Source organism: Eucyclogobius newberryi, unplaced genomic scaffold (assembly GCF_026437365.1).
Source record: "Eucyclogobius newberryi isolate DKJ021-1_F unplaced genomic scaffold, fEucNew1.0.hap1 SCAF_6, whole genome shotgun sequence".
Classification (NCBI taxonomy): Eukaryota; Metazoa; Chordata; class Actinopteri; order Gobiiformes; family Gobiidae; genus Eucyclogobius; species Eucyclogobius newberryi.
This window is the reverse complement of record NW_027316278.1, coordinates 24,776,512-24,800,399: the sequence shown is the minus strand read 5'-3', so window position 1 is coordinate 24,800,399 and position 23,888 is coordinate 24,776,512. Positions and strand designations below refer to the sequence as shown.

General features: G+C 39.4%; 1 protein-coding gene across 3 annotated transcripts in view; it reads left to right on the top strand.

Annotated features, from left to right (window-relative positions):
• ksr2 (kinase suppressor of ras 2) overlaps window positions 1-23,888 on the top strand; it is a 105,305-nt gene that overhangs the window by 62,344 nt on the left and 19,073 nt on the right. For all 3 annotated transcript variants that reach the window (XM_072434171.1, XM_072434172.1, XM_072434170.1), the window contains 10 exons: window positions 3,383-3,452; window positions 5,324-5,407; window positions 6,464-6,549; window positions 7,243-7,263; window positions 7,514-7,623; window positions 9,707-9,875; window positions 10,577-10,618; window positions 13,499-13,571; window positions 16,175-16,223; window positions 17,289-17,650. In XM_072434171.1, coding sequence (XP_072290272.1) covers window positions 3,383-3,452; window positions 5,324-5,407; window positions 6,464-6,549; window positions 7,243-7,263; window positions 7,514-7,623; window positions 9,707-9,875; window positions 10,577-10,618; window positions 13,499-13,571; window positions 16,175-16,223; window positions 17,289-17,650 — 1,066 coding nt within the window. The remainder of the gene's footprint in view (window positions 1-3,382; window positions 3,453-5,323; window positions 5,408-6,463; window positions 6,550-7,242; window positions 7,264-7,513; window positions 7,624-9,706; window positions 9,876-10,576; window positions 10,619-13,498; window positions 13,572-16,174; window positions 16,224-17,288; window positions 17,651-23,888) is intronic.

Genomic DNA, 23,888 nt, shown 5'->3' with positions numbered 1-23,888 from the left:
CAGTATTAGGTTAGGTCAGTATTGCGACGGGATAACGTGACGATCTCCGGGTAAGACGACTGTTCTCCGCAGTTTCATGAGTTCCTCCTTTGTGGAAACGCGGTACGGCGCCGGCCGGGGGGCGGGGCCGGAGCCGGGGGGCGGGGCCGGAGCCGGGGGACTCAGAGCCAAGACACATCGCAACGACACGACGAAAACACTCAATCCAGCCGAATAAAGTCAAAACAAGTTAATTTAAAGCGATTCCAGTGCGTGTCCCGATCGTACAGTAAAATAGAAAAAATATACTAACTATATTTACAAAATATAGGAGATAAAGCACAATAAGTGTGAGAAAGAAGAGAGAGCGGGCTGTACCAGCGCCTTATGACGTAAAGGCTATGGTCCAGAGGAACGGTCGTGGGCCTTGGACCGGCCTTGGACCGGCTTCTCATCAGAGCTTTTCATCAGCAACATCCAAACTAACCCTCTAAGGTCTCCAGCAGATCCGTCTCTGAAGCTCGCTCATGTTGTGTTATGTTTATTCTTCAAAAATAATCATAATTCTTTGAAATACATGATACCATTAAAGGCCACAGGCATTTTAGAAGGAAACATATCGATTCTACAATTCTTTGAGAGGTAAATTATCGTTTAAAAAGTCACAATTTTACAGTATTTTCCCATCTCTGCTATTTATCCCTCCTTCCCGTGGGCCAAAAGGCAAAATCCTCCACATTCTTAATTGTATGGGAACAGACTTGTAATTTCTCCTGTCAATTCATTTGAAAACTGCTTTCTTCTCTTTGCAAACTAACCTTGTCAGAGCTTTCAAGCATGGTTTGCTGAAAGAGTGAAGTGATTCAAGTATCAGAGCCACGTGATCTGTAGCACATCCGCGACCACAATACTGACAAGTCCAGTTGTCTGATAGGCCAACGACAGGCCGATGATGTCAGTTCCTCCTCTGGATTGAGTTATCAGCCTGATTGAGTGTAATTGAGTGATGCATTGTAGAGCAGAGAGAAAACAGTGCTTCTCTAGGGGGATGCAGAGGGGAATGGAGAACAGGGGGACGTGGAGGGGAATCAGAGAATTCAGTGTTGTCAACAGATTGTTGTGGATGCGCCATTATTATACATGTGGGGACATTAAACACTCATAACAAACTTTGCCCACTTATGCTGCCGATATGTTTAGATGAGAGGATCAAGAGAAAATGCAAATACTTGAGGACAGCTGCATTTCAAGAGTTGTTTTTCTTTAAGGCACCATGATTACACTTGAACCCTCTGCTTTACTTGGAAGTCTCCCATTTATATACTGTAGATCTGTTTTATATAGATCTGCCTCTCATCTATGGAGGTTTTGTTCATTATGGTGACGGAGAATGTTTTAGATTTTATATCCTACACACTGCAATTTCTTCAGGGAAAACATGATAAAACTGCCATGAATAAATTTACATTAAAGCTTCTATTGGCTACGTATTGAATGATATAAGATATGATAAGAGATATTTTATTCATCCCACATTGAGGACATTTCTGTGCTGCAATGCTGAAATGAATATGGTGTTTGCCCTCACTTGAAAATCTTCAGATTGTGGCCAGCCTCACAGCTCAAAAATTATCTGATTAGGTTTATAGTTAAGAATGTACTCAATCAAAGTACAAGTACAGCTGACACAATTATACTTGTGTAAAATTAAAAGTACACGTGAAAAATATACTTAAAATAGTGTCATTACCCAAAAAAGATGTATTTGTTATGAGTTACCGTATTTTCCGGACTATAAGTCGCACCAGCCAAAAAAATGCATAATAGAGAAGAAAAAAACATATATAAAGGCCCGTCCACACCGCCACGGCCGAAGCGTCCAGTTTACATTCAAAGTCTATGGTAAACGCGCGTCGAGCACGTAGTGCGTTATCCGCGGCGCGATTGGTGCGTTTTTTTACGCTCTCGACGCTTTGAGCGCGCGTATCAGGCAGCCGAGGCGACGAAAGCGGCTACGTGACGCTGTTCAAATATGTTGAGGTCTCTGCAGCAGAAGCGTAGCAGCAGCCGATCAGAGCTAACGCTCCAGTGACGTACGTGCGTACGTACGTATTGCCCCTCGCATTTCTGGTATTCCCCGTGGAATTCCTCAAGAGGCGCCACTTTTTCCTTGCTCGTCAACAATGGCAGACGATTGTGGCCGTGGTTGATTGTGGCGGTTTGTGGGAGAAAGGAGCTGTACGATGTATTCACGGTGGAATACAGAGACAGAAACAAGCCCGGCGCCTCCGTGTGAGAGTTTTGAAAACCAAAAACGCTCTCGATATCCGCTATTTTACACAATGAACAAACAACTCCACTGCTCATGCGACAACACATCTACTGCGCATGTGCGCAGACAGCTCAAGCGCCGCACTGTGTACAGTGGCCGGGGCGTCGATAGCGCGCGTCCGGTGCGTAAACCTTTCAAATGTACACGCGATCAAATTCTGCGTCGGACGCGATTAGGCCGCGGCGGTCTGTACGTAGCTTAAGTCGCACTGGAGTATGGAATGCGGTTGTGTGAAAATAACAAATAATATCACACATAAGTCGCTCTGGAGTATAAGTATATAAGTATAAATATAATTATAAGTCGCACCCCGAAAATGAAAAAACTATGAAAAAAGGTGCGACTTATAGTTATAAAATACGGTACTCTCCACCCCTGAGTTTATGTATAATGCAATGTGGATTTCTGTAGTATATAGCGAAACATTCTCCCACTTGAAGCTACATTTGAAAGACTGGTTCAATTTATAGTGCTGGTATAGTCCAGGTGGGGTTTGAAATTGAAATAATAATTATGTATAACATCCCTCAGGTCTGGGCCTTTTCAGATATGCTGCCTTTAGAAAGCCTTGATGACAATACAGTCCAGCCGCCTTTACAGCAAGCGCTCACGCCATTAAGAGCTGGTATTAAGAGGTGCTGCTCTCTAATGGACTGTGGATTATGTTTTGTTGCAAAAGCTTTTTTAAAGTAAGAGTTTCTCACAGTGACACACAGCCAGCACAAAAGTAGTCTTATCAGCTTTGCACAGGCTGCTCCAACAGGACCTTGACATTTCCGTGCCGTTTTAAATCATTTGCCCTCAAATGTCTTTTTCCTTGTACTGTACATTGTTTTGGATGAATCTCCTGTCAACTTGGGTATTGCATGTACGGTTTTCATTCATCCGTGTTAAAAGTACATTACCTTCTCTTTAATAATTAGCGGACAATGAGTCACACTTATTCGCGTTAACCGTAAGGGCTGATTAAGTCTGACTTGCCAGTGTCTGTCAGTTCAGTTTTCTAAGTCCTTAAGCTCTGTGTTGGTCATGATTTTCCACTGAAAGAGTTGTTCTGTTTTCTGTGTTCAGATACGCTCTCAGTGCCTCGCTGGTCCCCACAAATTCCTCGAAGAGATCTGGGAAACTCTATCAAACACAGGTAAGCCAGGGTTCATGTCAACAGCTTGTTTGATTATATAAGCCTTTAAAACCGGCGCATTTACAGAACCTCAATTGTCAATCTGTCACCCTGCTCCACTTTTAATGTAAGCCATCAAACTTCAACAATAGCAATGAAACCTCTGGAATGTCAACGTGTGGGTGCTCAGCAGCTCGATGTCAGCGAGATGGTGCGGGCTGTCTCATCGCGCCCGTGTCATTTACAGCTGCTATTAGTTTGAAATCAACACCATTATTATTGTAAAAAGTCTCCTTGACACAACACTTTGCATATGTCATTCTCATTCTTGATTTGAGTTTTGTGTTCCTGGAACACAAAGCAGCACTGTAGGGCCTCCACTAAGAGAATGTGATAAAGACTGTGAAAGAAATGGGCAGTGCCTTATGGTCGAGCTGTCGAGCTGAAAAAACAAATAACAATCTTGCATTATTTTGTGATGTGATTATTGAGTAAATGGTGGTTGGCATTACTATGAGACTTCTGTGATACTGATGTCATTGCAATATTTGAATATTGACAGTTATGTTAAAACAAATATGTCCATGTCGTAACTTATTAGTCCAATTATGCCAAAACTATAAATTTAAGAGAGGCCAAAACAAGACTAAATCAAGGCTGTTTAGACTGATTAAAGAAAACCGTGAGTAAAATCAGCCTAATTCAATGTTTTCCTTTAAAAAACAGGACATTTGTCAGATGGAGGAGCCTGGGGTTATTGTGATATATTGTGCAGCCCCATGTCATGATTAGAGATGTCACGATATCAAATATTATCTTATCTAATATTAGTTATGATTATTGTGAGAAGAAACATCACAATTTAACGATTATTCACGTTTATTGGACAAAATAAAAGCAAAATCCTTATTTTTCTTTCATTCGAATACATCACTGTTCCATTAATTCTTCATCGTTTTTCAGTTCTTACGATTATATTGTGACCTGAATTATCGATTAACTGGTTAATCTTGACATCCTTAATCATGATATCAAATTTCAGGTTTATAGATACTTTTCCTTTACATCTACTTTCTGAAGTTAAAATGACTTACAATTACACATTTTTGCTTTTAAAATGGTCTTATATTATGACCTGAATCATTACAATTATTGAGTAACCCAATAATCTTGTGGTTGGAGGGACCGTTAGAGCAGATTGGAAGCTGCGGCTAATGTAGAAGCTGGAGAGCGATTGAATAATGCATAAAACTGTAAAGTGCACTATATAAAACCTGTGCATTATTACAAGACATCGCACTCTTGGGTAACTTAATCGTTTGTGCGTAACACCAGAAATAAAATGCTGTTGCTTCTTTTCAATGAACCAAATGCGCAACCTTATAATACATTGGGTTCTGTCAAACTGCATCAGTCAGTCGCAATTATCCAGCCAGCCATGCGGTCTCAGACGTCAGGTTTGGTAATATATCCAGTAATCACAAAGCGTTTTACTCAGTCTGCTCTCCCGGTCGGCCTTCGTGGCGTTCGATGTGTGTATGGGTTCGGCTCTAAAATGTGCCCCGTAAGCTTGGACCAATCGTATTCATGTAAACCCTGTGTCCTCTACGTAAGAGCCCTCTTTGGCGTAGGGTGAATGCTGAAAGATGCAAAGCAAATGGGGCAGTATTAAATCAGCAGGTGAGCAGCGTTGGGAGGGTAAACACAGGACTATCTTCAGGTGCCTATTATCTTGGTGAAAAGATTACACGGTGAATATGAGGGCTGCTTTCACAAAAACTCTCTGCTGCAGGAAGAAAACAGAACAGTCGCAAAAGGTCACAAGAAGAATTCCATAGCCTGTTTCTATGTGAACATTTCTGTATATCTTGCTTCTCTCTGCTTTTGCACAGGTTTTCCACAAAGTACTGGATGTCGCAGACCTGCATAGTCTGTGGAAAGGGAATGTTGTTTGGACTGAAATGTAAAAACTGCAAGTATGTATGAACAAGCTTATATTATAGTCTAAATTGACTGTTTAAAGCTTTTAGAAATCCAGTATTCGTAATAGACTATTCCAATAGTCTATTACCTCTAATCTTGCAATATTACACCTATCACAGTTCACGTGTCACAATATGCAGATAAAAAGACAATTTGTTGTGACTTCCTAAAATGATGGAAGTACCAAAATTTAAAATAATTATTTTATTTAGTCTATAATTGTTTTGATGAGTCAGAAAACACACATAGACTACGAACACTTTCTACTGACTCTTGATGATTGATGGCTGATTCTGAATGATAATGTGTTCAACGCTGGGCACATCAATCATTACACAAGTCCTGTTTCCAAAATCACCTGTCACCTGTCTTTTTAGAAATAAAAGGGTTAGAGTCCAATACAGGGATTGTGCAACATTTAGATGAACAAACACCTGTTTGTGTTATCATTGCCCAGTAGATCAATATTGTTATCTACAATGAAAAATTTATTTAAAAATCATGGCATTTGAAACTAGCAGATTATCATTAATTTTCTCTCAAATTCTCAGATTAATCACTGGAAATTACACATAAATGCACACGAAATACAACCATGTTTTTAATTATGCGTTGTTGCTGTGCTACAGCCCACATTTCAAAATGCCAATCTGATCACGACACAATTTCATGCTGCACACCATTTCTACAATTTTGTCAGTATTGTTTGGTTTATGTATTACAATTTATCTGTTCTCAATTATGTTAAGGTCGTCTATTTGAACAGCCTGTGAATGTTAACGAAATAATGATGAGACACAAAAGAAATATTTTTAAGATTAGTATTACAATAAAAGAGTTACTGCCCGGATAAAAAGTTGAGTCCTGTATTAATGCATTATAATCCTAGCATTTAAATGCCAAACGTTTAGACATTTATTTTTTATTTAACCACTTTCACGTTCTGCTTCTGTCCTGTATTTGCTTTGTATTGTACTCTCAGTCTTCAGTGTTTTCCTTGACATGAACAGATCTCCTCTAATCTCTTTTGTGTTTGATGGCTCACACAGGCTGAAGTGCCACAACAAATGCACCAAAGAAGCCCCACCTTGCCATTTACTCATCATACAGCGAGGAGGACGAGAATCTCTCAAAGGTATAGTGCCCTTTTTACATGTCTATGGGTTTCAGAGTTGTTCCCATAGCAACTAGCAATTGAAAAGGAACTATTACTATTAAGCTTTTGAATGGTGAAACCCATGAATACATGTCCTCAATTCATATTCCATTTTCAAAAACGATATCTGAGGAAATTCCCCAAATGTCGAATCCTTATTGTATCCATCAAACTTCAGGCCCATGAACGTCTGAGCTATTCTGAAACTCAGTAATATGCATTTGATTGTCTTCATTTTGAAATACAGTGTGTCTACCGTAATTGTACTTTGGTAAGTGTAAGGATTATATTTATATATATAGCTTTATAAGCTATTAGTAACATTAGTGGTAATTAGCTTAGAGGATTTGTTTACTGCAAATTAAACAAGGGTCTTAGTAATTGACATGCAGACTCCACTTCAAGCCGGCTCTTGATTATTCATGCACTTTACAAAGGCTTTGATAGACAAGGTAGACTCATTAATTGGTGTTGAAGCCCAGTAAAAGACGCGTAAGAGGCGGTGGTTTAGTCTAATAGAGGGTTATCGCAGATTAATTAAGCCTCTTAAGTTTGATGAACGTGAGCGCGTCACATATTGCAAACACTGACATAGAAAGAATTGTAGAAATCCTATTATCTTGCATTTTGAATTAAAACTGCGCTCTTTCTGCTTTTTCTTTCCCCATAAAGATCACCAAGGAACAACTCAAGGTAAAGCACACTAATTAGACTTTCTGCCTATTTTAGAAAATGACAGTTTCTCTTAATGACTTGGGTTTGCATGGGGAGCGCTTGCATGATAACAGAAGGGCAGATTGTTATTTTTTTGTATTCCCGAAGCAGACATTGATAAAGAGTTTTTCCTAATTTCCTAAATCCATTAACATGTCTATTGTTTCAGTTTAATCTCGGTTCTTCATTTTCCCCTCAATGTATTTCTTTCGCCTTTCTGCTCGTGCAGTAGCTCGCTTGGTACGAACCGAATCCGTGCCATGTGACATCAACAACCCGCTCAGGTACATGGACCTGCACATCAGTCAGACGCTCCCCAAAACCAACAAAATCAGCAAGGTGAGTGCAATAAACAAATCAACTGTTTGCATCCCACTTCTTGTCCTACATATTGCAGTTCTTTAGTATTTGGGGACTTGGAAAACTGATATGAGTCATCGTTCTGCCTGTCTCCGTGGGGATCAAGAACAGTGCAAAAATATCTACCGCAGCAGGGATGTTGAACGCCTTTCCGTGCATCCATTGTTTTGTTTTCCCCTGCATTCTAAACAACCCCTGTGCAGTTCTAAACTTTAATAATAGTAGCATTGGAAGTTTGTGATGTGTACGCCGTGTCTGTTTCCCACATCGAACCATGCTAGAAACAATCATGTTTGTTAAAGAAGACGTATGCAAAATGTACTTCCCTCATCCTTAGCTCACACAGAGTTGTATTTTAATTGAGTAATTCATGTTCGACCCTGTATTGTTCACAGAATTTCAGTTTTCACCTCCCCCGTCACTGCTCAAGGCTCTGTACTTTAATACAATTATTTGAAGAATGTAAATATTCTGCGTGCTACAAAGAAATGCCACTATGAAGAGAGGCGGGGCTTATCAGTTCTGCTGAAGTTAATGGGACAATTTTTCTATTATTAAGCCATTTTAGATCAATATTGCTGTGTATGTGCTAGTTTATTACTAAATACCAGGGGGAAGAAGCATAACAAGTGTTCTTTAAATACTCTTCCTCACTAAATTCAATAGTGTCTTAATCACAGTCAGATTTGATTTTTTATTGTTTTGCTGACTAAGAATATGCACACATTCTGCAAACTAGCGTGTGACGGTAGCGTGTTTTCATCCTCAAGGTCCGTGTTCGGCAACGGAGCGTTCAAGGTTCCGAGAGTGACGAGGCCAGTTCTATGAAGCATCTTTTGTGTTATAAATCGCTTTACAAAAACAGCCAAACACAGAATATCGTAGAGAATATCGACTCCGGGAAGAATAGCTGGGCTTTCACTGCTAACGGGTTAGGGTTAGGGTTTCAAATGCATTTTACAGACTGGCACGATAAATACAAAGTACAAATACACAGGATTCCTAACACTAGATCATGTCTATACACTGATATTTAGAGTTTTATAGTGATTGCTGTTTGAGACAATGGCAAAACTTCTGTACTGTAGTAGTGCCGCTATTGTACTACTCTGTAATTATGTCAGTACTAGGTTTCAGTTGGAAGGACACAGACGAAATAACATACAATTAAGATTATGCAACCAATGTCATACTCTATATAGTGTGATCAAATTGTACGTGTTAAGTTATAGCGTATTTAAAGTTGCAATTCAATCAGTAAATGTATTCAGCCCTCGAGCCGAATTCAAAGGAAAACACAGGTACACTCGTCCTGGTTTCTGCTTACCGAAGCTTCCCTCGCAAACAAACCAAACAGTTGTAGGCAATTGGCAGCAGAAACAAAAAGACAGCATATTGCACAGACTGATGTATTACCTCTGTCATGGAGGTGTCTGTTTCTGCACATTTTTTCCAGTTTCCTTTTGAAATTAATGGAAGCCAAGTTCTGCCTGGAAGGTAGAAAATCAATCTTCGCTGAAACTTTACGTATAAGTTATGAAGTGGTTTAATAAAGTACGGTTTCTTGATTTTCAACACTGCAAAGAATTACACCAGTTTAAATGACTTGGATTTTGAATCTTCTTCACTGTAGTTTGAGTTGTGTTAAGACTGATTTACAAGATTATGAGTTTGTTCTGGCTTCTTTTGACACGTTACTACTTATTTCAAGCTAAATTATTTGTCTATATGATGTCAAGATTATTCGGATAATTGAAAATCTTAATTGTTGTGGTCACGATATAATGTAAAACTTTAAGGACTAACACATATAGTCATATGACCAATTCAGAAGCAAAAAAATTAGATTTCAAATATAACGTATACTCCAATTTTAATCTGTCTTTTTATGTCCAAATCACTGATTACAAGATCACTAAATGATCTTGTAATCAGTGAATTATAAGCAATTAAGGTTCAAACTACTCAATTCTAGATAAAAATGTATTAAAATCAGTTTAATCAGAGCCTTTTTTGCAGAAAACATAAGAAACAGGACATTTCTCATTTTCCCCCCGTTCAGGACCACATCGCAGTCCCGTACCAGCCTGACTCCAGCAGTAACCCTTCGTCCACCACCTCGTCCACACCTTCGTCGCCGGCCCCGCCCCTTCCCAGTAGTGCCACGCCCCCATCGCCACTGCACCCCTCCCCTCAGTCCGCACGCCAGCAGAAGCAGTTCAACCTGACAGGTGATGTACATTTACATCTATTTCAGGATGTCATGTTGTTATAGCATGATCATTTAGACCCCAGGATTTAAAAATATATTCACACAAATCCTATTATGTGAATGTGAGCTCGGTAGTCCCGCCCACATTGAAGCCTGCTCCGGTTCCAGAAGCAAATTGTCCATTTAGCCTAGCCTTTTGGAAAAATTCAAATTGTAAGAGTTTAAAGGCAAGTCAGCTGTTAACCAGCTGTGTGTGGGCACTGATGTACATAACGAGACAATTGTTTTCCCAAAACTTTGTGGTTTATAGAGTTTTAGAAACTACGTTTTGCTCATAGCTTAAAATCTATTGGAAAAATATGAATTTTAAAGCCGGAACATGAGAAGAGGGAAAGCCTGCACCATATATACACTTTTTTGTTGTGTCACATATATAATATCTATGTTTTTTCAAAATGTGCCTCAAAAATGAATTAATGATTTATTGTTTAATATATAATAATCTACACACATACTAAAGGGTTTTCTAATCATAAGATTGTTGTTTTATTTTTTTTTTTACTTCAAAAGAGAAAAAGCAAGAGCATGACCCCCATAATAAGAGTAATAGTGAGTAGTAACCAGTGAATTATTTCCAAATGCTCTGCACACCATGTGCTTGTTTGTCTCAGCTCCACAAAAACACATTTGTAACTCTTAACTTTTCTTTTCTCCTTGCAGCCTCCAGTTATTTTAAATACAAGCAACAGTTCATTTTTCCAGGTAGGTGCTTCCTAATTGATCATTACTGGAGCCATACTAGCCATGACGCCGGGCACACGCTCAGAATGAATAAGGAGGACAGCTTCTTTAATGCTGGTGGGTTATTTCGGTCTGCCCCCACACCCCTCTTTGCCCGTCTCATTTTGGGGCCTTCTAATGACTTGTCTGTGCCCAGGCCTCTTGTGCCTCACACTCGCCACTCATTTGGCAGCATTTTTACAGCTCAAAAGTGTGAAGTGGTGTGAGAAGGAGACGTGTAATTGAGTTATAAGGAGCTGTTTTTTTTTTGGAAAAGGCGTAAATTCAGTGGACAGTGCTGAGTCCAGCCGCAGATGTGATATGATGTTTTCAAAGGAAATATTACATGGATAGTGTTTGGTTGCCCACAAACACTAATTACCATCAAAATCCCAAAATATGGAGCTAAACTTAGGGGTTAGGTGTATTATTATTTGTTGTACTGTAGAATTGTAATATTATGATACTATGGTCATCCATCAGAATTAAATTAAATTAAATGTATTTTTGTAAAGTCAAAAATCATAACAGCGGTTGTCTCGGAGGGCGAAAACAGATTAAACATTGTTCATAGGGACTTGGCAATGTCCCAGCATCTTGTGTCCTTAGATTAATGTCCCAGGGACCCTCCTTCTCGGCCAGGAAAAACTACCAAACCTCTTTGGGAAAAAAGTATAAACCTGGAGGAGTTCCACAGTGAAGGAGAGATCCGACTCCCTCAGACGGACAGGAGGACGCAAGATGGACAGTGTAGCTGGAGCCACTCAGGAGGAGAACCAGTTCTTCAGGAGGAGAACCAGTTCTTAGAGGCAGATGAAGAACCGTTCATATGGAGTAGAGACCGTTTCTCCAGAAATGATCTAAAATGTCTTTTTGTTAGTTCAAGTATCTAACAAAAGATGAATGGAGTGTAAAATTTACAAAGATTATTTTCATTTTCACTTTTCATTGTAGCCTATTTTATTATGTTCAACAATACCCCAGATTTTACATATCTACTAAACACTTTTGTTTCTCTTCTGCTTCAGACTGTATTAAACCACTATTTGATCCTTGTTCAAACAAAAATAATTATTTCTGGTGCAGACAAATGCAAATTCATAGAGCTATCTTCCCTAGCAGTCACTAGGGAAGATAATTATAGTTATACTAATACATCATTTTTTTGTAGCGCTTTTCTAGACACTCAAAGTCGCTTGAAATTTTTTTGCATTATTCATTAATTCCACACTCTAGGTTTTACACTACAATTGTAGCCAAAGCTGCCCTTGGGCAGACTGGTGGAAACGAGGCTGCCAATATGTGCCGTTGACCCCTACAACTACTACCAACTACTCTCACACACTACATTCATACTAGGCAACTAGACTCACTGTTGCCCTCTGAGGCTCATTGTATTCTCACTGTACGTACCACTGGTCCCCGATCCATTGGATTTAAAGGGATTAAAATGTCCTCAAATTTGGACAGGAAACTAGGATTACCTCTCAGAAGAAGGCCCAGACGGAGATAGTGTGAAAGTATGTCTCTTTCACGTAACTGCTTTTGGTGTGAGAGGTCTTTTATGTTATATACAACAGTCGTCATATGATCACAGACAGACTGGCCAGCTCCAAATCCCACACAGTACTGTTTAGAGCCTCTGATCTTCCCCGGCTTGGACTTAATCCATACACGCATCCCAACCAACACAAAATGGCCTTGGAGCAGAACCAGGCTGTTGTCCCTGTCAGGCGACTGTGCCAGCAGCTAATGCACTGCGTGCAAAAGGGAACAGTTTTGTCTCCAGGGTGAATACTGTGTGCCATAGCAGGTGACAATCAAAACACTGCCTCCTTTGGTGTTTTTTAGACATGCAATGGCTGACCATAATCCACAAGGAACTGTGTCTAAAAAGCAAAGACAAACTAATTTGTCTTGTACATTCGGGGTGGTTTGGTCCTTTTTTGAGCCCCATTTAATCAAAATGTAGACTTGGTTTAGTCCTATGACTTGTTCTTGTATAGATTAAGACCTTTCTAAAATTATTCTGGTTTAAGTAATTTGTTTCAGTATCAATACTTGAAATGAGAAAATAGTTTGGTAATGTAATCTGGTTATTTAGTTCTGGGTTTCTAAGTCCCTATTTTGATGTTGTGTAAGAGCAAGTGTGTATATGTCACTGTAAAGCACTGCAAAGACACAAGCTCTGCCTCAAAGCTTGTTCACCTTATTCTAGAAGCCCGTCTGGGCACCGCCATTCCATGTAATCCTCCTCCTGGTTGTATTGGTTAACACAGAAAATAAGTTCTACACAGACTAAAAAGTCATTAACAAGCCGGCCAGGGAATCGGTGCATTGTTGATGTTGGTCACATTAACAAATCAATCTACTTTATAGCATATTTTAGTGGCCAGACTTTTCCCTCGTTCTCCACTTAAAAGATTGGAGTACCCGCTCGACCCGAAGTGCAATTACGACAAAAGTGCCAATCCGTGGCAAAAAGAGGAAAAAGTGGGCGGAGTGGAAGAGGGTCAATAGCTGTACTAAATCATCTTTGAACACTGGATGAGCAGCTGTTTTACACACAAGACAAATCATTATCGTACTGGCTAGGATTTTCATAATTTTTAGACTCTTTCATTCATTTGAATTTACCGGTAATATTAATTAATTCCAAGAAAAAGGGATCTTGTGTTAAATGACATTCGTCTGTTTGGTCTGATGGTTATGCTAAGCACTCGCTCTTGGCAGTAAATGTAGGAAGTATAATTGAGTCACTCACTGTAATGGAAGCATATTAGTGAACCTCGTTTGAACATGTGTTTTCTCAAACACACATCATATGTTATGTGTCCAATTGAATTAATGATTTTATTGCAGATGTTACGCCTCCCGAAGCTCCTCCCAGCAGAGCCCCACAGGTCATTCTGCACCCCGTCTTGTCTGAACCAGGGTGAGTACTACGTTTTTTTGATACAGAAAACAATGTTGTTTTTGGACATTTCATCCCCCTTCTTTATCTCATGCGTCCAATGGTCACCGGCCGCTTCGAAGTTATTGGAGCACGGACATTTGGCTGACGATTTCAATGTGCGGGCCGACATCACAACCACCACATTAATGCTAACGTGGCCTTGAGTTTACGCTACACTTGGGATGCCAAGAGGATTTCACTGGCTCTCTGAAGAAGCAGTGGTCTCAGGAAAACAACCGGAAGAGGAGGAGGTGGAGTGATGAGATGCTTTTCGACCCAAATGTTAATTAGATCAGCGTCTCAATCTATCACAAAGTCGGCATCTGTAGGCAGAGGCTGCACAGGATGGCATATAGACATGCAAACATGAATCAATAGTTTATAAAGCTACAGACAATTCAATTACAAAATACCAACACCATATTAAAAGGTTTTCAAATGGATAAAGGAAATAGTATGGCCATGTGATTTCAGTGCATTGTCTAGAGGAGTTAAATAATAATATTTCAAATGTTAACATATGATCTATCCTCATTTTACCAAAATGTCACCAAATGCCAATGATAATGCCATATCATTAGTATCATTACATTCTTAAGAGCCGTCAAACGAGGCCAGCAGTGATTTGACTGTTCATTACTAATTATTATTTGTTTTTATCTCTTATTTCTTTGCACTCAGAAAGCACATGGTTAAATCAGGTTATGTGGGGGGCTAAATATGTTCTTATATCTAAAATGACAAGCAAGTGTAAATGTTATCATAATGGGAGCCAATAGCACATAATCACCTCCTACATGAAAGGATTATACTGCTCTTTGTCCCATTCACCGTCTGCTGCTGAATGAGGTGCACTAACCTGGTTATTGACAGTGAAAGCAGAGATCGCATTAATCACTGATGCTGCATAAATGTGTGTAGGCACAATCTGGAACCAGTCCAGCAGAAAATATGGACGCCTCCTCTGGGCTGATCTGAGAGCTTCTCTCATCATTGACTTGTACTGTTGAGCCAAGGGCAAAGAAAGTGCTCCGTGCTCCCTGCAAGGAGTATCCAAAAACAGATATATTTTAATCCTTAATGCCACTGAGTACATTCTTATTTTTATCCAATTTCACTGTCTTTGCTTTTGGGCTCTGTGCTAAATGGGAGACTTTTCAAAGTCAAAAACCTATATGCATCCTCAACTCCTCAACAGTTTATTAAAGGTGTGTTTAAACAAATGCATTTTACAGAGGGCCAATGCGAGAAAATAATCCTATCATAATTTATGTGATTTCAGCCAGATCAACAAAATAAATAAATCATTAAACAGCCCTGTGCGCTCTCATTGGGTGGTTTATAGGCCATAGTTTGTCATCTTGTTTATTTGTGCCACTCTATGTTGAGTATATCTGTATTGTTGGTATTCTCCACCAGTTAGACTGTATAATACAAGTTAATACAAGTGTTAGTCTCATCTTAAATTGAGCGGGGGGGCTCTTGGACCTCTTTTCCCTGTGGTCTCTATTTGCATCCAACTGCAGGAAATGTTGCAGTGCATTGCATTTTCCCCTTTATTTTCTGGGGAAATTCTCAAATGAGACAGATTTTCCTTCCTTGGCAACTTTTTCAAAGTAGCCCAAATGATGCAGGAAAACCATGGACCTGGTAATTGTATTTTGTGTATTTCAGTATTGATCTCTAATGTCTCCTCTGTCTTTTGATGAAATGTGTGCACGTTGTTGGGTGTGATTTAATTAACACTTTTGTATGCTACTTTAGTCACAGCAACGCATGTCTGTGGCCTTAATGGTCCCTTCCCCGGGTTAATGAGGGCCTCTCTCAGGCCCCTGCTCCGACAGGATCTTCTCATTATAGAGCACGTCCACTCAGAGCCAGAGGCCCCTGGCGCCACAGGAATCACATTATTTTATACGCTGCCTCACCTGTGTCTTGTCTCTGTGACTCACAGTGTAGGACTGCTTTGCAAATGCGTGTTAAAATACCAAAGAAAGGTTGTGAGAGGTTACAATACCACTTTCTAGTCATCTGCACACAAAAGTATGTGTAGATGAGTGTAGCATCTCATTTATGCTGTGGTTCCCACTGAAGGTGACATGCTCCACCCTAGGGTCACACATTGGAATAAATCACACACTGCATCGTTTTACTTTATTGTGAGGCCAACTGCTCCCGTAATTGCCAGCTGTTTGGTTGTAGTGTCACCTAGATTCTCTATTATAGAGACATTTAAAATGAATTACTATTAAATTACAATTTTCAGGTGCAGTGGACTGACTTAATGCTGTAAACAATATGATGTGAAAGAAAGTAGTATTGCTATTTAGTTGACATGCCTTAAGAGTGACTCCACAAAACACAGCCGCTAATACAATCTCAGGCAGACTGTAGGTTTCTCGGCTGCAGTTCTCACATTTTCAAGGGTCAGTGCGCAACTTCTCTAATGTTTCAATCAATGCTCAGCTATTGAGAGCCAGAAAAAACAGCTGTACTCGCTCCGCTCATAATCATTTTTCACCAGTGAATAGTCTTCACAATACAAATGTAATTTATGTCATTCAATGTTATTGGTGTTTTAGGCATGAGAGCAACCCTTTACTTCAGATCGAAGTGGAGCCTACATCAGATGTGAGTTTACTTTTCAACTGTAATTGTACATTATGAAACCTTTCTGTTTGTATTGCTTTGCTAAGAATGTTCACACAGTACAGCATTAAACCTATCTATCTGCATGGAGACAGGAAGGCGTTGTCACCATATCAATTCAAGATAAATTATTTTAATGCCACACTGTGGGATATAGCAGGCACAACAAAAGCATTTCCATGGGGACAAGCAGGTGGCAGAAAAGTGCACATTCAACACATGCAAGAGTGATACATTTTTGTTTATTTCTAAAACTTAAAATTGAAATAACAAGGACAAAGCGTCTGTGTTTACCATAATTTGTCAGCAGCCTTCAGGTGAGTGTACATCAGTGGCAGTGAGAGGAAGCGCACAGCTACACTGATCGCCATTAATTTAACAAAACATTTTGTGAGGCTGAAATTGCCTTCTCCAGACTCCAGCAGGCATTTTCAACCATACCTTATTTTAAAATCTACTCAACTAGAAGTTATTTTGGCAAGGCAAGTTTATTTGTGGAGCACATTTCATTCACAAGGCAATTCAAAGTGCTTCACACTACAGCAAAAATGCATTAAAATCACAAAGAAATTACAGACCACATACATAGCATTCCAGACACTCTTTCCATTATTTGACATTGCAGCATGACAGGTGTCTCCGGGATGGACACATCACTTTTAGATTGATTCTTTCCCCATTTACTTTCCTGTTACTTCACATTCGAGATTCAAAAGGGAGAAATTATATACATTTTCAGCCTCATAATTACAGCTTTGTTCTTTCTTTGTCTTTTATAGAAAGCACTTCATGGACAAAGACATACAGACGCATAGTTTGACATTCAATCAGTCATTACAGCTTAAAACAAAATGCACCTGTCTGTTCTATATCATACTCATCATGTTTTTTCTAAATTAACGTCGTACTTTATGGAGACAGACATGCTATAATTATCAAGCAGCATAGCATTTTCTAGCTTGCACATTTTTACAGTTAACATAAAAATGCTTTTGAAATAAAATGATTTATTTCCAAATCTTATACAACAATTCTCCTTTTCTCCAGAATGAGGATGGAAATGATGAGGACTCTGGGGATGAGTTTGAGGAGATGAACTTGTCTCTCTTGTCAGCGCGCAACTTCCCACGTAAGGCTAGTCAGACCAGCATCTTCCTGCAGGAGTGGGACATCCCGTTTGAGCAGCTGGAAATCGGAGAGATGATCGGAAAGGGTCGATTTGGCAAAGTTTTCCACGGACGCTGGCATGGGGAGGTGGCCATTCGACTCATCGATATAGAGCGAGACAATGAGGACCAGCTCAAGGCCTTCAAGCGCGAGGTGATGGCCTACCGCAACACCCGGCACGAGAATGTGGTGCTGTTTATGGGAGCCTGCATGAGCCCGCCTCACCTGGCCATCATCACCAGGTAAAACTGAGGGACACAGGGACTAGATTTACAATTATTGAAGTTAAAGTACAGCAGGTGACACAATGAATGACCTATGAAACAGCCGGTTGACCTTAGGGAGTAATCAGTATCCAGTTCTACGCTAAAAGGGCAAAATGTTTTTTGTATGGAGCACTGCGATTAGGCCTCAGTTCTGGAAAAGTTATAATACAGTACATACAATTTAATAACGAGTCCTGAGCTACACATATGTTTTTAATTGCTTATTTATAAGTTGTATCGTGTTATGTACAATGTGATTTGATTTGAGCAAAAGCAAATAATCTGCCAGTAAAATGCCATATTCAAATTTTAAAAAACAACATTAGTTAGTTCCTGGTATTTAAATGTCTGATTCCAGCAAACATATTCATCATCAAATCAAACTTGAGTTATATAGCACTTTTTGGAGACCCTGAGACTCTTTACATTGCATCATTCATTCACACACTGCACCTTTGGGTCGGTCAACTGAAAATGTTCCCAATAAAGTCAATACCCTTTGGTTTGAAAGTCACAAATTAACGTTATTTATGTACTTTATAACTTCTTGAGCACAGAATAGGCTGAAGTGTGGTGCTTCTTGCCACAGGTGTCTGGCACGAGAGCGTCTGTCAGTGCCAGGCCCCTGTACTGTGAGGTTTACTCCAAAAGAGACGAGATCTAAGTGCTCCCAGTGGGACTATTAGAGGAGTCTATGTGACGAAGCGGCCTACTGATTAGAATGGGCTGCTGTGAGTAATGCCTCCATGTCGCACTGCTCGGTTCAATATCGGATCCCATATGTCATTTTATTCACAATTTAACCTTCTTTTTAAATACTTAATACTTTAAAAAGCATTTTAAGGGTCCGTTTTGTCCTCATACAAACAAGAAACATACCTATACTACCTGTCTTTGTTCTGTTCTGGACAAGATTGACTAAATAATGTTGTTTTGCCTTTAAAGAAATATAAAACAACAAGAGGTATTGTAGATGTAAGAGAAAATCGCTCTCCTGAGTGCATTCTCTCAGGTTGCCAATATGTTCTTAAACCAGTGATTGACTTGTTGATTGAAATGCGTGATTGCTGCTCGTGCCAGCTGAAATTGTTCTGAGCTGGCTGCATTTGTGAAATGTTGGATGCTGATTGCAGAAAACAATAGTGACAGGTGTTGTTGTTCACCTATAGTCTAATATCACTCCTACAGGTTTCAATAAGCACAAGTGTCTGTGTGACCTGGAATTTGCATCTAACATGTAACATGGGCAAAGCAGTCTACTTGCATGTATATATATGTTATATTCAGAAGCGTCAAGCTACACCAGAGAGGTCAAAGCTGCCCTTACTGTGTGTTGGATGAAGTAGGTTTTAAAACTTTACAAAAGTTGATCAGAAGGACAAGAACAAACTTTTGGGCTCTGCGGCGGCCGTGCTTGAATTAATTAGGCTACTTACATTCAAAGTGTCTTCTACGACTTCTCGAGTTGACAAGATGCTCTTTGCTCAACGGCTTGTTCCGGTAACTAGAACTGTCATCGTGGCCATTTCTGCCGAAAATATTAATTCCCACTGTGTAGGACGTCTTTTGGACATTATAACTTTCGACCTAAGAGCTGTAAACTGTAGAACTCTCTACCCACTGAAATCAAGTGCATTTGAGAGGTAAATGCCTCTTGACTTAAGTGCTGGCTGAAAGAAAATCAAAACTGTACCCACCTGTAAGTGGTATGGACGCCTATGAGTGAGAGCGAAAGAATGAGCATGTTCAAAATTTGCACATATGTATTTATAAAATGGAAATGTGTTTTAATGCCTGTATTTGACTATAGAAAGTTTAGAAAACTCCAACCAGGGACAGAAGTTGAAAATGGGCTACAAGCTTTGTTTTGTAACTATGTATGACTGCATTGCCCTTGCCAAATAATTAATTAATTAATTAAATTAAATTAAATAGTCATCATTTGAACGTAAGAAGTTGTAGTTTCTGGTGTGCATAAGTGGTGCACAGGCAAAGCTATTGCACTTATAATAAAATATTGATTTCTTTGATATAAAAATGTATTCCAAATGGCTCAAGCAAAGACATACTTCATAGTACACACTCCAAATTCACTACACTGGTCAACAACAACTGTGAAATTTCAGATCTCCAAATATATCTAAATGGTACATATTATAATATGTTTGTGCTTATAATTGAGCAATTGTGTAAAAACATAAAAAATGTGTCAAACACTTTTCTTCAAATATGTCAAATGCAGTGTAAAAATGTTAACTAATTCAGCCTAAAAATTATGAAATAGGACTTGGTGACTTACCATCTTACACCACCAAATTTAAGCTTTCCAACATATATAACAACATATATATAGCTTTAAAAAAGTTGGATTAGATTGAACGGGGACCAGAAAGGTTACATAGTGCACCTTTAAACTATGACTGTAACTTACTTAACCCTTGGATGCCATTTACTGAAAATACAAACATAAGTTAAATATACAACTTTCACATGATATACATTTTGTTTATATATTGTGCATACATAGATTGATCGATTTTAATCATTAAATGTACATGTTTATTAGATAATATGTTAAAGGAGTATTTTATTACATTCCTGTACATTCTCCCTTTTACTTCAACTAAGTTACAGTACTTTGTTAGCAAGTGTTCTTATTATATTTGTTTGCATGAAGTATAAAGTATGACACAAAACCTTCAGGGAAGAGCTACTAAAAATGCAGTGGCTGTCAGGTCGTTGTTCCTAATGAATATTCATGGCCTGTTGGCTTGGGGTCTTTTGCTGGTCACCTGCGTGGCACAGTCAGGACTAGAGACTGGAGTTTGGAGGTGATGTGTGCGTGTGGTGTTGTCTATTATTACTGCCTCCGTGATGGCAGCCCTCCAGATATATGCCATCGCCCCCTCATGGTGCAGTAACAGTTTCACCTTGGCACAGAGCGGGCCTACGTCTCAACCCCCAGCCATGACACTTTATCCTCTAACAACATCTCAAACTCTGACACACTCGCGCAGCATTCTCACCATTTGTTTTTTGGGGAAAAGGAAAACAACTTTTGATTAAAGCAAAAAACTCTAAAGACGGTTACTTGGAATTAATGTATTGTGTATTGTTTATCCTCTTCAGCTACCTGAGGACAAAAAGCCTGGACCATCACCAGATAAGCAGGCACATTCTTCAGATATAGTTTGATTTAGACATAGATTTGCACATAGAAATCAGAAAGCTCCCACAACCTCTATTGAGACCAGCTGTACTTGCTCTAAGGCAGAAGTGTAGTTACGGACCACGCCACCCACCTTGTAAAGGCACAAATGTTTGTTCCTTCTGTTTTGTTTGTATTATATAACATCAAAATAATAATTGTGTTGCCCAGCCCTTTTGTCTAGTATGCTGTTTCCATTATCCATCTTAGTCTTCCTCTTATTTATGGTGAGTCGTGAAGGCAGCTGTCTGAGTAGGGGTCCTTTCTTTGGCTTGATAGCATCCCTCACTTCCCACAACCACCGGGGTCAGTTTTCAGCCTGCTGGATCTTAAATGCAGGAAGAGAACATGCTCCACTCAATGTACCTGGAATCAGGGAGAAACACTCCCGGAGGTGTGAGTTGAAGAACCTGCTGACAGAGGCCTCTGCACCATGTTTCCAGCGACCTTTGTAATGTGCTTGCCTGTGTGACAAATAGCCTGGCAAATATAAGATAATATTTAGATCTGAAGGATTGAAAAGTAATGGATCATTTATTTAGTGGTGGAAGAATCTCACTCAATTTAGTTAAAAGCATTGAAGTGCCCCTTTAAAAATGTACTTTAGAGTAAAAAATAAAAGTAGCTCTCAGTGAAGCTGAAGCGGAGTTTCTGCCTGGACTCTTCCTGCTGTCTCACCTGCTCCGCCCCGCTCTGTTCTGATGGCTCAGCAACTGCCAATCACCACTCAGACTACTTGTTTTAAACTCAGCCCTCCTCCACTCTATTCAACAGTTCAGCTCACACAGCCTTCCTTCACCCCAGCACCATCTTTTCAGAGTAAAATTCTTTGTTCAAGTTTCATTTTCACCAGTGTCCAGGCTCTGGGGAAGATTCCTATCATGTCCTGCTCTGCACCTCCTGTGCATTGCTCATAGTTCTGCGGGGGTCTAAGCGCCAAACCTACAGTGAAGAAGTATTTGAACACCCTGTGATTTTGCAAGTTCTCCCACAAATTATAGAGGGATCTGTAATTTTCATAGCATTTTTTTTTTTAAATTAGAAAAAGATAAACAATTATTTATGATTGCTGCAAATAATTATTTGAACACCTGAGAAAATCAGTGATACTACTAATACTTTGGTACAGAAGCCTTTGTTTGCAATTACACAGGTCAGATATTTCCTGTTGTTCTTGACCAGGTTATCACACCCTGCAGCATGGATTTAGGCTCACTCCTCCACACCAAGCTTCTCTAGCTCTGTCAGGTTTCGGGGCTGTCGTTGAGCAACACTGAGTTTCATCTCCCGCCAAAGATTTTCTATTGAATTTAGGTCTGGAGACACTGGACACTCCAGAACTTTGATATGTTTCTTATGGAGCCGCTCCTTGGTTATCCTGGCTGTGTGTTTCGGGTCATTGTCATGTTGAAAGACCCAGCCACGACCCATCTTCAACGCTCTGACTGATGGAAGGAGGTTGTTACCCAAAATCTCACAATACATGGCCCCATTCATTCTCTCTTAATACTGTGCACTCGTCCTGTCCCCTGTGCAGAAAAGCACCCATGATGTTTCCACCCCCATGTTTCCCTCCACCTCCATTTTCTAACAATTGCTCCAACAGTTGATCTTTTTTCACCCAGCTGCTTTCCAGTTGCTCCTTAGCCTTTCCAGCCTTGTGGAGGTAGACAATTTTGTCTACCTCCACAAGGTGTATTTTGACAGTTCTTTCCCATGGTTGTAGATGGATCTGACTGATTGTGGGGTGGACAGGTGTCTTTATGCAGCTCAAACAGGTGCTACTAAATTAGATTAATAAGTGGAGTAGAGGTGGACTTTTTAAAGGCAGACTGTCTTTGAGAGCCAGAATTCTTGCTGATTAGCAGGTGTTCAAATACTTACTTGCAGCAGTAACATACAAATAAATTATTTAAAAAAATCATACAATGTTTTTTTTTTTTTTCTTTCTCTCACTGTCTCTCACATTGGAAATGCACCAATAAAAAATGTCAGACCCCTCCATCATTTCAAAATGGAATTTTTCGCAGGGTGTTCAAATACTTACTTTCCTCATATATATATTTTATATAATATATATATATATATATATTTCTATTTCTATTGAACATTCATTTGACTCTATCTAGTTTGAAATAATAAAAGCTATAAAGCCAAGCCAATTTACGAGAGAGTCAAAATCGGTGATCTTTATAAGATCATGATTTGCCCATCAATTTTTATCACCTGACCCGATTTGTTAATTTTTTGGTGATGTTAATGTATATATTTTTGTTCAATGACGGGACTTAAAATATAAGAAATCAATTTTATCAAGTTGCAAACCATAGGAAAAATACTTCTACTTTTCAGTCCAGTTAAAAAAAATATTGTAGAATAGAAAATACAAATACCTGCTCTCAAAGTTAGTGGAGTAAAAGTACACTTCTCTAAATATTTACTTAAGGACTGTACTTTTCAAGGACTACTTTCCACGTATACATCACCAACAATCAGTCTAATGTGTACTCTTCCTTTTGCCCTAATTGATCCTGTGGAAAAAGGGTCCTTTGCATTTTCTCCATTCTTCAGTGGAGCAGTGGGGAGCCACAGTGCAGCACGTCAACAGATATGAGCCTGGATCTCAATCATACTATTGTCGTAATGTCCCTATTTGGAGCATTATCTTACAGTGACTGTTTATGGGTTGATGAGTTGGAGGACTTTTTGGAAACCACAGAGACACAGAGAGAGAACATGCAAATTCAACACAGAAAGGTCCTACTATTTTGGCTAAAGTGAAATAGGTTCCATCTATTATTAGCTTTCATAAAAGTCATCTCATATACAAACACAACGATATACTAATGTGAAAAATGCCCCAGTATAAGCCATCATCATCTGTGAAAAGGGCGATTTTCTGTCTGGTTCAGAGATGCCACTAAACCTTGCACACACAAGCCCCGTGTCCACTTTCTCGGAGTAATACAATTCTATCACAAATGTGCCGGTGCCAAAATTGGCTGA